The sequence below is a fragment of the Myotis lucifugus genome, unplaced genomic scaffold (genome assembly GCF_000147115.1).
Source record: "Myotis lucifugus unplaced genomic scaffold, Myoluc2.0 scaffold_223, whole genome shotgun sequence".
Taxonomy (NCBI): Eukaryota; Metazoa; Chordata; class Mammalia; order Chiroptera; family Vespertilionidae; genus Myotis; species Myotis lucifugus.
In genome coordinates, this window is record NW_005871271.1 from 1,815,116 (window position 1) to 1,829,817 (window position 14,702).

The 14,702-nt window shown below is 37.2% G+C and overlaps 1 protein-coding gene across 8 annotated transcripts in view; it reads right to left on the bottom strand.

Moving 5' to 3' along the window:
* Positions 1-14,702, bottom strand: part of LOC102422911 (ankyrin repeat domain-containing protein 26) — a 106,600-nt gene that overhangs the window by 47,868 nt on the left and 44,030 nt on the right. For 2 of the 8 annotated variants that reach the window (XM_014463861.2, XM_014463860.2), the window contains exons 13-19: positions 14,458-14,556; positions 13,800-13,828; positions 13,634-13,706; positions 7,510-7,583; positions 5,761-5,921; positions 1,496-1,547; positions 1,086-1,227 (exon numbers count right to left, since the gene is read on the bottom strand). In XM_014463861.2, the coding sequence (XP_014319347.1) occupies positions 1,086-1,227; positions 1,496-1,547; positions 5,761-5,921; positions 7,510-7,583; positions 13,634-13,706; positions 13,800-13,828; positions 14,458-14,556 (630 nt within the window). Of the gene's footprint in view, positions 1-1,085; positions 1,228-1,495; positions 1,548-5,760; positions 5,922-7,509; positions 7,593-13,633; positions 13,707-13,799; positions 13,829-14,457; positions 14,557-14,702 lie in introns of all 8 variants that reach the window. The other 6 variants (XM_023761970.1, XM_023761965.1, XM_023761966.1 and 3 more) reach the window with 5 other exon arrangements.

The window sequence follows — 14,702 nt, forward strand, 5'->3', positions numbered from 1 at the left end:
CCCAACCCCCTGATCCACCCTGCTCTGTGTGTGACAGGGGGCGGTGCCTTAACTCCCCTATCAGCCCTACTCTGTGCGTGACAGGGGGGAGCTCCCCAACCCCCTGATGGGCCCTGCTCTGTGCATGACAGGGGGGAGCTCCCCAACCCCTTGATGGGCCCTGCTCTGTGCATGACAGGGGGCAGTGCCCAACCCCCTGATGGGCCCTGCTCTGTGCGTGACAGGGAGCAGCACCCCAACCCCCTGATGGGCCCTGCTCTGTGCGTGACAGGGAGCAGCGCCCCAATCCCCCTAATGGACCCTGCTCTGTGCATGACAGGGGGCAGTGCCCCAACCCCCTGATTGGCCCTGCTCTCTGCATGACAGAGGGTGGCGCCGCAACCTCCCCATCGACCCTGCCTTGAGTGTGACAGGGGCCGGTGCCCCAACCCCCCAATCGGCCCTACCCTGAGCGTGACTGAGGGTGGCATCGCAACCTCCCGATCCGCCCTGCTCTGTGCATGACGGGGCGGCGCCCCAACTCCCCAATCGGCCCTGCTCTGAGCCTGACCAGGGGCTGCACCTAGGGATTGGGCGTGCCCTCTGCCACCCAGGAGCAGGCCTAAGCCAGCAGGTCGTTATTTCCCGAGGGGTCCCACACTGCGAGAGGGCACAGGCTGGGTTGGGGGACCCCCCTCGCCCCCCCCCTCCGAGTGCACAAATTTTTGTGCACCGGGCCTCTAGTAGTATATATAAAAGCCTAAGCTACTGTTTGACAGTTTGACCATTCGACTGGTAGCTATGACGCGTACTGACCACCAGGGAGCAGATGCTCAACGCACAGGCATGGAAACATGGAATAGACTGATGAATCTCAGAGGGAAGGTGGGGAGAGGAGAGGGCGGGAAGAGATTAACCAATGATCTTATATGCATAGTAGAGGCCCAGTGCACGAATCTGTGCACCGGGCCTCTAGTTTTAATATAAAACATATTTCCCAGATAAATACCTCAACAATATATCCTCTGTAGTGCAGAACTAGACAAGGTATGCATATATTTCTACATTATAAAGAAAAAGGCTTTACATTTATACAATGGTGTTACCTTTACAATTCATGCCAAGTTGTTCAATTAGCAACATGGAATTCTTATAACTGGAGTAAGGCACCTCGCAATGTTCTGAAATTATTTCAGATGACTGAGTTAAGTCATCAAGGTCATCCACGGAACCAATTTTCTCTTTAACCTACAAATAAATAATACTGTTTTCAAAATGTTGATAAAATATACTAAGTGTATACTGTATGGATAAATATCCACCTTTTTATAAAAGCCAACATATAGGTATTCTTAAAAGAACTGATTGTTATCAAATAGGTACCTTTACCAATAACTAGTGTTTCTAAATTTTTAAAATAAATGTCTCTACAACAAAGATTTTCTATTTTTCATTATATTTTTATAATGTATTTTTACTACAGATAATAGTTTTGATAATTTAACTTTTAAAATACCTTGTTCTCTTCACTAGATGTTTTCTCTTCACTAGATGTTTGCTTTGCTGACCTAAAAAAAATATAAACATTTCTTTTCAGGCAAATATTAAATACTTAAAATACAAAGAATAATTAACCTATTATTTCTTATATAAAATCTCTGAATTTGTAATTAACTTTCTGTAAGGGGGATTAAACAATAAATAAAAAGAATAACTAACATTAAGGGACAAAGTAGATAAGATTAACACAACCTATTAAAATTAGATTAAGATGATAGTCAAAGCAAAAGGAAAAACATGTTTATTAATAATATACCATGGTTTTTATTGTCATGTTCAATAAAAACAAGTTTTTATTGGCCCTGAGACCTATTTGGAAAGTATGACTTAAGTTCTTATGTGAAGGAAACCCTTTTATAGTAGTTATATTAGCTTCTTGAGGACTTACTATGCATTATTATGAGCATTTTACATGTTTTAGGAACATTTATTTATTTATTTATTTATTTATTTATTTTATTGTCTAAAGTTTTACATATGTCTCATTTTTCTCCAATTGACTGCCCCCCCCCCCCCCAGCCATTCCCACTCCGGGCAAGCCCCCATTGCTCCAGTGTCTGTATCCATTGGTTAAGCTAATATGCATGCATACAAGTCCTTTGGTTGCTCTCTAATCCCCGTCCCCTTCCCCTGCCATTTGTCTCTGGATCTATTTTGTTCATCAAATTATGTTGATCATTATATCCCACATATGAGTGAGATCATGTGATATTTATCTTTCTCTGACTGGCTTATTTCGCTTAGCATAATGCTCTCCAGTTCCATGCATGCTGTTGCAAATGGTAAAAGTTCCTTCTTTCTTATAGCAGCATAGTATTCCATTGTGTAGATGTACCTTTTAGGAACATTTTAATCCTCACAAAAATTCTGGGAGGTAGGCAATATGTTAGGTATTTTACAGAGGAAGAAACTGAGGCACAGAAAGGCTAACTTGCCAGAGTCTACAGAGCTAGTCAATAGTAGAACCAGAATTCAAACACAGAAAATCTGGTTTCAGAACATGCACTTCACAATATGCTTTGAAAGTAATACTTATTTTTAAGTACCATATTTTTCCGTGTATAAGACACCCTCATGTATAAGACGCACCCCTTTTCCAACCCACAATTAAAAAATCAATATTTTAAACATTTTGCTGGTTTTCCTCTTAAGGCCTTCTTTTTTGGCATCTTAAGGAGTTGTTCTTCCTGTTTTCTCCAATGTCTAATCATACATACAGTGGAAGGAGGTCCAAACTGTCTTTCTGCAGCTCTATTTCCATGCTCTCTGGTATAGCTGATTACATTCAGCTTGAATTTTGCAGAGTAAGACAATCGCTTATTGGTATTTATCTTTTTATTTTTTTACATTTTTATGAACTCAAAACCCTCTGGTCCCTATTGCATCTGCACACTCTCCACCTCCACCTCAATTAGGGCATCAGCTGACATCAGTAACAATAAGGCTTGTGATTGCAAACAGGAGGAAGCCTGTTTGACAAGGTATGGGCAGCTATGCACCTGCATGGCACCCTCCTTGGCTGACTCCCGTGTATAAGATGCCCCTCAATTTTCAGTGTAATGATTTTAGGAAAAAATAGCACCTTATACACAGAAAAATATGGTACTATGATGGCAAATGAGTTTATATTATTATTCAATTTCTAGCTATAATTATAAATAATTTCTAAATATACATATTTTTTAAATAAAAATGAATTTATATCTAGGCCATATTGAAAATAGTTTTTCAATAAACTAAAGATTTTTTTAAATTGATTTTGAGAGAAAGAGGAAGGGAGAGGGATAGAGAGATAGAAACATCAATGAGAGAGAAATATCATTGATCAGCTGCCTCCTGCATGCCCCTTAATGAGGATCGAACCCACAACCCAGGCATGTGCCCTGACTTGGAATCAAACCAATAACCTCTTGGTTCATGGGTGAATGCTCAACCACTGAGCCATACCAGCCAGTCAAGATTTTTTGGATAAACAAATTCACCAACAGGCATTCATTCATCCATTCAAAAATTTATACATGCATTGGACATATACTTATTGAGAATGTAGTATGTGTTAATGGCACTGTTGTTACAGAAGGCATGGTTTTTATATTTCAGAACTTTATAATCCAAAAGTGATAGATTGTTACTAGTTTATTTTTCCATTGTACATACATAAAATCTTCACGATAGCCCAGTGATGGCGAACCTATGACACGCGTGTGAGAGGTGACACGAGAACTCATTTTGTTGGTTGATTTTTCTTTGTTAAATGGCATTTAAATATATAAAATAAATATAAAAAATATAAGTCTTTGTTTTACTATGGTTGCAAATATCAAAAAATTTCTATATGTGACACGGCACCAAAGTTAAGTTAGGGTTTTTCAAAATGCTGACACGCCAAGCTCAAAAGGTTCGCCATCACTGCCCTAGCCCCATAATCTAAAAGACTATTAAGTTAATTTAACTTAATACTTTAGAGTATGTTACAAAATCATAGCTATTCATGATGATACTGTCAAAGGCACTATAATAGCTAGAATCTTTAAGGGATGATTAAATTCTATTCAGTATGGTCTCAATGTTTATGTTTATTATTACGTAATTTTTAAAAATGTGTATGATCGTTTAAATTTTAGGTAATTGTCTGCATATTCAACATATGAGAATAATCGAACCATGACCTCCTGGTTCATAGGTCAATGCTCAACCACTGAGATACACGAGCTGAGCTACATTATGCTGTTTTATTTCCAGAAAAAGGAATTATCGATAATATTCTTTCACCTAGAAACAAAAAATGTAATGTCACCTTCTACCATCCTAATCTATTTCATTTAAACACCTGTTATCATTCACTTGAGGTAGACTACCAGATAGTGAATCAGCCTTCTCAAATGTTGGTGTAATCACAGGTTCTTCTGATGTCCACTTTTCATTTTTCTTTACTTCCTTCATTTGCAAGCCATTGACTACTACTTTTAAAAAATCCATTAAAGAAGCCAATGTTTTCTGATAACCCTACTGATAAAAAATTTTAAAATACTATAAAATTCCAAATCTTACCTATCTTAATAATCACTTATTAATTCATAAAACTGTTACGAAGTACCAACCACAGGCATACATATCCCTTGCTAAAAAGACCTCAGAAATACAAGTATAATACTATGTGGTATTGAGAAGTTCACATATGAAAAGTTTTACGGGAACACAAGAAAGACTTTACAGAAGAGGAGGTCACCAGGAAAATAAATGGTAGAAAGCAATGCTACTTAGAGATCAGAATGTGAACATAAAAATTAGGCACATAGCATCAAGGTGTGTCCTAACTTGAAAGAAAAAGTATCCTATATAATAAAAGGGTAATATGCAAATAGACCGAACGGCAGAACAACCGAACAACCAAAGAGTAATATGCTAATGATATGCTAAGGCTGCTCAACCACTCACTATGATGTGCACTGACCACCAGGGGGCAGACAATCGATGCAGGAGCTGTCAAGCGACAGCAGCTTTGCAGAGTGCCCTCTCGCACTCTGGGACCCCTCAGGGGATGTTGGAAAGCCGGTTTCTGCCCAATCCCTGTAGGCCAGGCCGAGGGACTCTGCCTGCCAGAGCGACCTCGCTCACTCTGCAGACACCCTTTGAGCCATGTCACCGCCCCAGGTGCGACTGGCTGGGGAGGGACTGCAGGTTGGCTCCAGGGCATGTCTGGCCCATCTCGCCCAGTCCTGCCCGCCCTGCCAGCCACCTTCTAATTAATTTCCTTTCAATGTGCACAAATCCATGCACCAGGCCACTAGTATATAATAATGTCCTTAGAATGTGTGTGTATGTTTATACAAGTCATGTTTTCCTGTAGAATCTAGTTCTAGAAGTGAAGCTGTTGGGATAAAGGGATGACATATTTGAAATTTTAACACATGCTGCTAAATTTCCCTTCAAGAAAGATGTACCAATTTCATCTACCAACAGTGTGTGAGAATGCCTTTTTTCTCCCATTTGCCAAACATGATTGTTATTTTTTAAATAAGATATTTATTATTATGACTTCAAAAAATGGTAGCTCATTGTTCGTTAATTTGAATTTTTCTGATTACCAGGCAAGGTTGAATATCCCTAATAGAAATAGATAATTTGTTGATCATGAATATTAGCTCAAATTAGGATTTGTTTTATAGGGAAATAATTACCTACTGTCCCTCCTACTATTAAATATTGCTATAGGCTTACCAATCAGCATCTTCATTCTCCATAGTAGGAAATTGCTGGTTATTAGTTTGTCCACTCTTTCTTTGTTGAATTAATTCATCGCTGTCATCAGCATCAGCATTATGGAAGTTTTCTGTAACTTCCATTTCACAACCTCTGTGCATCTTTTTTTCTTCTTCAACCTTTAATGACAGTTGGATATTAAGGATAATTGTTATCACTTTATTCATTAAAAAGACTTTTGTGTTTTCATTAATTTTATCATTTGTCTCTTAGTTTAACTGCCATAACTTATCAATAAACATATTTTTGTGCTTATTTTAATTTTATCATTACAGGTCTTTGAAATTTTTATAAATTCTGCTTTATTTCTGTTTCAGTAAAGAAGCAAAATTTTCCAAGATTTCAGAAAGGGCTTTCTTAACTTTGTGCTCTTATTCACATCTACTTTTTACTACCTAACAGCCCCCCCTATTCCCCTTGCATTTGTCTAGGAGAGACAGAGAAATAAAAAGACAAACACACAAAATTTGTCCTCTTCTGTCTTTCCCACCTGGGTTTTGCATTACACAGCCAGATTTAGAAGATGTGACATTGTGCTTCAGTAACAAATAGGAAGCTTTCATCTTTCTGTACGAAGCTAATTATATCAATACATACATTACCATAGTATATCATTTGAATTAAAATTTAGGAATTTGCTTGATTGATTTTAATGATTTTTGGCTCCTAATAATTTAAAGTTTGCCTCTTCAGTTATTTTTTTATTCTTTTTTTAAAATTTTATTCTTCAGTTATAGTTTACATTCATTATTATTTTGTATTAGTTTCAGGTATGCAGCATAGTGGTTAGATAATCATAAAAATACTCATAGACACATAACATGAAAAAAATGAAAAAAATTGTATCATCTCTTTTGGTGCCATAAATGTTAGGTAATACATCTTTAGGAGCTTTGGGCAGATTATTTAACCTTTCTTGGTTTTATTCACATTATCAGCAAATATGGGGCTAAAGTAGATAACTACTTCTATCCCATACCTTCTAGCTATAACACTTTATGATTATTCAATGTGAAATTTGGGGAGCATTGCTCATTTTCCAGAGTTCTACATTATCTAACAATTCATCACTTTTGCTCTGCTCCTGTGATGTGGTAAACTTTGATTCATACAGTGGGGCCTTGACTTATGAGTTTAATTCGTTCTGTGACGGAGCTCGTGACTCAAATTACTCGTATGTCAAATCAATTTTCACCATTTTAATGAATTGAAATTCCATTAATCCATTCCGGACACCCAAAAAACGAAATTTTGCAAAATAACTGCAAGCACAAATGCGAGTACAACACTGATGCTTCAACTAAGAGCTAACCGCTTAAAGTGAACGAGTGAGACATGTAATGCTGGGCTGATGTTGTGGCGTTCACTGTGACGTTCGCTGCGCCAACTAGCGGTGGGGTATCTGAAGTTGGCTCGTAACCTGAATTTTAGCTCGCAACTCAAAGCAAAAAATCGGCCGAGAGACGGCTCATATCTCGAAAAACTCGTTAGTAGGGACACTTGTAAGTCAAGGCCCCACTGTATATTTTTATAAATACCATCACTTTTTTGATAACCCCAGGATCTAAGAGCAAAAAGAACTGTAAAAGGCAATGGGGGAAAGATTAGCTCTAAAAACCTAGCTTGAAAGGTAATTTCAACTGGACTACGTTACATTTTTAAAACATAGAAAACAATATTATACTAGAAGTTTAAATTTTTACATACCTGTGGGTGGTTATTTTCACGTCCATTAAGCCTTTCTTGTTCTTCCTGTGATGTCATTTCTAAGTCTAGTTCTGCTAACAAATCTACATATTAGTTAAAATGAACTACTCAAACCAGTTAAATAAAAGCTATAATCATTATAAAAAGTGGAAAATACATTTTATCAATTGAGGGTTAAATTAAGCTTAATCTTTAGCTGAATACGTATTTGAGAAATACTTCTAATCATTGTAAACTTCAACAAAGCACTTAGGAAACATTTGATATCACAAAGTTCAAAGCATAGAAACATCTCAAAAATTCATTCATACAAAATCAATGAATAAAACAATCAGAAATAAAACAAAGTTAAGAAATACAGTACAAATATATACAGTCACACTATATTCTCTACCTCATAATAGTACCTTTTTAACATCTCCCTAAGTTTCAACTGCCACGTTACTCACAATTTTCAAAATCTGTCACTTTTTATGCCTTTATCAGTGTACACCTTTGTTATATCTGAAATGTTTTCCTCTACTATTTTGACAAATTTCTTTTCACCTTTTAGGACTTGGCACTGGGGCTTAAAGAACATAGATAAGAGGCGTCAGGAATGGCTTTTCTAGAGACATGCCTGAGCTGAGACTTAAACAGTGAGGTTAGCCAGAATCAAAGGGGAAGAGAGCAGAAAAGGGAGACAGACAGTATGCAAAGCTATATCAAGACAGGGAGAGAAGCATACAATAGAATCAATTTTGTCTAAAATACAGAGATGGGCGAGGAGGGCATCAACAGTAGTTTAGTAAATGAGCTAAAGATGGAGAGTTAGGCAGAAGTCAGATTATAAGAGCCTTATATGTAATTTTAAAAGACCTGGACATTAAATATCTATATTTTTAAAATCCTCACTCAGCCCTAGAGGGTTTGGCTCAATGGATTGAGCGTCAGCCTGCAGTCCAAAGGGTCCCAGGTTCGATTCCAGTCAAGGGCATGTACCTTGGTTGCAGGCTCCTACCCGGCCCGGGCACTGATCAGGGCTCATGCAGGAGGCAACCAATCAATGTGTTTCTCTCACACTGATATTTCTCTCTCTTCCACTCTCTTTAAAAATCTGCTCTTTCATCATTCAATGATGCTCTCTCATCATTGACGTTTCTATCCCTCTGTCCCTCTCTCTTCTTCTCTGAAATCAATTAAAAAATATTTTTAAAAAAATCCTCAAAGATATGTTCATAGATTTTAGAAAAAGAGGGATATATATGCGCTAGAGGCCCAGTGCACAAATTTGTGCACAGGTGGGGTCTGGCCGGGCCCCGCCCCAATTGGGGCGGATCAGGGCTGGGCCTGTCAGGAGGAGGAGATGGCAGGAGATTGGCTGGCCGGCCCACCCCGATCAGGGCTGGCCAGCCATGGGGAGGGGCTGTGGGCCAGCTGGGCCTCACCCCCAAAATGGGGTGGGGGGGTGCCGATTGGGGCCAGCAGCCTGGAGGAGGGGCCATGGGTGGTTGGCAGGCCCGGCCCTGCCCCTGATCAGGGTGGGGGGGCCAATCAGGGGTGGGACTGGCTGGGGGGAGGGACTGCGGGCCTATCGTGGTAGGGCAAGCTGATTGGGGGTGGGGCTGGCTGGGGAGAAGGGGTTGGGGCATTTGGCCAGTGGGCCCTGCCCTTGATGGGGGGGGGGGGGAGTCCGGGAGTGGGCAGTACTTATTAAAGGATACTTCTGAGAACAGTAACTGGGAAGAATGGGAAAAGAGCAGGTTTGAGCAGAGGAATAAGTAAAGCTGCAATGCTGGCCAGGGATCAGCCTCAGCTAACCACATAGAGAGCTCTTGGGTCAGTGGGGAAAAAAGGAGACATATGTAGCTGATCGGGCTGGTTTGCTGGCCACAGTGGGCATCACGTCATAGCGACCAGTTGTTACGGTCGCTAGCTTTTTATATATGGGGGGGGGGGGGGGGCACACATGAATGTGACAAGTATCAATCCATTGCCTCCCTTACATGTTCTTACCAGGGATCAAACCTGCAACCTAGGTATGTGCCCTGACCAGGAATAGAGCCCGCAACTTTTTGGTGCACAGACTACGTTCCAACCAAATGAGCTCCTGGCCAGGGCAACATTAATATGTTTTAAACAGTGGCCTATTGTCATATTTGCATTTGAGAAACATCACTCTAAATGCTGTCAAACTGAGAATTTGAGGGGCATATAAATAGTGGAGGATGATGAATTAGAAGGCAATACTGCAAAATAGAGGATACAGGCCTGAACTGAGGAAATGTTTCCAGAAATAGTTAAGATATAAAAACTTCAGGGGACAGTATATAATAAATCTTTATTCAATGAATAAATGTACAAATCTTGGGTCAACTTGATTCTGCTCATTACTTTAAAAAAGGTATCAACTATGAAGAAAAAAAACTAAAACTACATTAACTGTGTTCAGTTGCTTGAGTTTATTTTGCAGTTTTTCTGTTTCACATATTTCTGTGATGAGGGAGCTTATGTAGGTATTTTCTTATACCTACCAAGTTCATGAAGAAATGAAACCCTTGTATAAGACTGGTAAATAACTGAATTTTAGCTTGAAGTTACTACTCTAGGAGATAATTCAAACTCTTTTGTAAATATAATGTTAGCTTTAAAGGTAAGGAAAGAGGATGAAATTGTAAGGGTAAAAAATACATGTTTATTCTATTACTATACACCTGATCATATGACTTTTAAAGGGTACTAAGTTAATAGTACATAAAGTGGAACAAAGATGTGGTTAGTCAATAGAATGAATAATCTAGTAGAATTAAAATTGGCTTTCCATGCATTAATTTTAAATGATAAAGTGCTCCTTAAAACCAAAATTCTTTGTGAATGATGTAGTTGTTAAAAAAATAAAACATGGACACAGCTGAGAAGCAGGTACTATGTAGTAAATTCTCAATGATTCCCATTACTGCTGGAAAGCCTATTCTATGTATCAAGCCATAGAAAATATAAGAAAAATTTTAATATTTGTTTTTGGATGGTGCTTTTTCAGTTACATTTAATATAGTTATAACTAATACTTGTAAATTGAGAGCTATAAAAATATAGCTAAGAAACCATGTTTTGTTTGAGTAGGCAATCTTTAGTTTTCCCATCTAGTCTCAAAGTTCTAAATTTAATTCTGCTACCCACCCCCAAGTGTATGCTAAACACTAATGGAAAGGAGCTTACTTTTCCTCCTAATTCTCTTTATTATTTAAATGTATGTTACTTTGGTTACAGTACAGGAAGAATGCAAATGTCTTGTTAAAAGATATTCTGTTTGGTTGTAGGTTCCATAAAAGGAGAAAACATAAAGTAGATTTTGCCACAAAATGATTTTTGAAAAGTCAAAACTATGATGAGGTCACAGAGGTGGTCTAGAGATGAACTCTGTTTCTTTTTTCTTTTCTTTCTCTTTTTTTTTAATCCTCACCCCAGGTTATTTTCCCACTGATTTTTAGAGAGAGTAGAAGAGAGGGAAAGACATAGAGAAACATGGATGTGAGAGAAGCACATTGATTGGTTGTCTCCTGCAGGAGTCCTGACTAGGGCCTGGGCCGGGGAGGAGACTGCAACCGCAATATGTGCCCTTGACCAGAATAGAACCTGGGACCTTTCATTCTGCAGGCCGACACTCTACCCACTGAGCCAAACCAGCTATGAATCTGTTTTTTTATTACCATCTTTGCCCTCTTTCTTTGCTGGTAGCTGTGATTCATACAGGTCATGGAGACTATAATTCCCTAACAGAAACAGAGCTCTGATATTAATCTTTATCTATTAAGGTCATCTGTCTAAAGTCTGTGGATGCTGACTGACTTTTGGTCATTGATTGTAATACTAATGGACATTTATCATCAACTTTAAAATCCTCAGATCTATGACAAGTCTCATGATTGAGAGTCAAACTAGTAGTAGACCCACATTCTGAAGAACCTGAAAATAAGGTTTTCATTAGAATGTAAATAATTATACAAATTTGACAGACTTGTAAAAACTCTTTTTTCAGAGAAATAGTTCCATGTCCACTTCTTTCCCAAAACACACTATTCCTTCATTGGACATTTTACTTTATGTGTCCTATCCTTGCCATTCACATAGAGGAGTTTAACTAAATGTTGTCTCTCATTTTTGTACTTTTTTATTTTCTCTTACTACTTACTTTTATTCACTCAGCAATTTCTATTGTATATTCTGTTTTCCATAAAAGCTTTGTCAACAGTTAAGATTCTTCAAGGTATACAATTTTTGTTATTATAAAAATTTATGTCTAACAACTTATTTTAAGTTTAAATATGCATGACAAAACATGGGTTTAAAAAACCTTTTAATGAATGGTACTACTTCAAAAAAGAAATTTCAGCCATAGCCAGTTTGGCTCACTGGATAGAGCATCGGCCTGTGAACCAAAGGTCCTGGATTCTATTCCAGTCAAGGGCACATACCTTGGTTGCAGACCCTTCCCTGGCCTGGGCCCTGGTCAGGACTCCTGTAGGAGGCAACCAACTGATGTTTCTCTCACATCGATGTGTCTTTCCCTCTCTCTTCTACTCTCTCTAAAAATCAATGGAAAAATATCCTCAGGTGAGGATTAAAAAATAAATAAATAAATAAATACATAAATAAATAAAAACAAAAAGAAATTACATAATTACAACACAATGGTCTTTTCTATGTGCATGAGTATTTTCAGAATTCATTCTTAAGCCTTAGATAAATATAAATTCATATGAGAAAAGAGAGCCTTGAGTGACCTCATTGTTTTCATGCAAAAATAGAATCAGTCTGGGTCCACACTACATACAATGAGTAAACAATACATGACATAGGAAATGAATATAACAAAAATATTTTCCTTTTATGTCAGATTTAAACTTTTTAAAACAAGTGAAGGCAAGAGGCAACAAATGTATAAATAAAGCTTTAAAATTGTTTCATCACAAGAGTCCCTTTATCATTTGACATCCATGAACCTCATATATGATTTAAAACAGTGATATTCAAGTATCACCTGAGAATCCCTTGAGTCCTAAGATACCCTGGTTCAGGGGGTTCAAGACTATTTTCACAGTAATACTAAATATTTGCCATTTTCACTCTCATTCTTTTGTAAGTATACAGTGGAGATTTCCACAGACATGATATGTGACAACATCATAGCTCTAATGGTTAATAAATTTATGATTGTATTTTAAATTTTTCAGTTTGAATTTCTAGTATTATAAACGTCAATAGGTACTTCCCACTTAAAAATAATTCTTTGGAATTCTCAATAATTTTTAATAGTATAAAAGAATCCCGTGTACAAAAAGTTTCAGAATTACTGTTTAAAAAGATGTGTCTACCAAATATTCACTATGATTAATTACTTCCCCCATTTTTAATACTCAAATACACCATAAACACACACACACACCCATACACGCTGAGTCTGCTATCAGAACATCTGGTTGGTTTAAGATCATCAGTGTAACAACTCTAAGATGAAATAAAGTTAAAACACTATTGACATGTTAGCAAATGAAGCTTTACTCTAGATAAAGGTCAGAATTCAAATTAGTATTTTATAACAATGGGAAAATCTTACAGTCTAAAAATTAACCTTTGGGAATCCCTAATAAGTGTAAGGATTCCAAACTTAGAACTTTAGGTTACCAAAACAAACGTAAAAACATCTTCCTTAAAGCTTACATTTAAAAATGTCTTTTAAATTTCTGTAAATTTCTCTTTTTAAAACATGGATACCAACAATGACATCTACATTACTTATGTCAAAACCCACAATTAAACTTGCAAAGCAAAAAAAGAATTAGGGCCCATCCGGTGTGGCTCAGTGGTTCAGTGTCAACCTATGAACCAGGAGGTCATGATCCGGTTCCAAGTCAGGGCACATCTGGGCTCACGGGCTCAATCCCCAGGAGGGGTGTATGCAAGAGGCAGCTGATCAATGATTCTCATCATTGATGTTTCTATCTCTCTCTCCCTTTCCCTTCCTCTCTGAAATCAATAAAAACATATATTTTTTTAAAAAAGGAATTAGGAATAAAAAGACTATGAGCATGTCAAGTATTTTCCTGATTCCTTTCCAGAGTTAAATATGAATTACAGAATTCACCTGATTTGGATGCTTGTACACCCTTCATTCCTTCTGCTTTGTTGGGAACAGGATCTGTCACTACAAGAGTAGGCTGAATGGGTTTGAAATAAGATGATTACTAAATAATGTACTTTTCATATGATCTGTAGTTAATACTTAAATGTAAAAATATAAAAGTTATTACCTTCAAGTGAGAATATTTTCCAGGAGAATCTAAGAGCAAGAGACATATACTCAATTACATGAAAATATGGAAGCCAATTATACATTCATGCAGAGTTAGTATGCAGCTGAATCCTCATGCTTAGCTTTGGAAATGATTACTTTGGGTGTTAGTGGGTTTTTTTGTTTTTCTTTTTTCCCCCCAGTGGGCAGGCGGATTAGGACAACAACTAGGCAGAAATATGAATCTACCATAAATACTGAAGAGAAAACAGGAATATAGGTTTAACAAAACATGCAGTTGAGATTTCAAAAGTAAGATTATGTTTCAAAAGACTATAACTAAAGTAGAAGTGTGGATATACCAATGTGAACATAATGGTTGATGGGAGAAAAGTGATCTTTAATCAGAGGAACAAATCATGACCCTGACAGGATAAATGTGAAACAGAATGCAACAGCGTATCTTTAATGCATTACATCAGAATCACTTATACCATCATGCTACAGGTATTTATCATGTTCTTCAATCTGTCCTGTAATTTAGGAAGTACACAACTGTGAAGATAGTTCAATTGAATGCATAATCCATTTATCAACAGAGAAAGTGTTATGAATTGATCAGCTTGGGTATACATTAATAGAAGACTAGTTAATAAAAATATTCATATTTTTCATACCAATGCAGGCTACTGGTATGCCTATATTTCTTGTATCCTCTACTTTAGCCATCTTAAAGTTTCTTGATCCACTCATGCAAGAAGGTATATAAAGCACATCTAAGAAATAATGTAAAATAAGCTTTCAATTTTGAAATACTAAAAATTAAAAGAATATAATTGCCACAGAAATATTAGATATTAAAAATCTTTATTTCTAAATCTGTGTAATATATATTGAAAATAACAACTGTAGCACTTAGGGA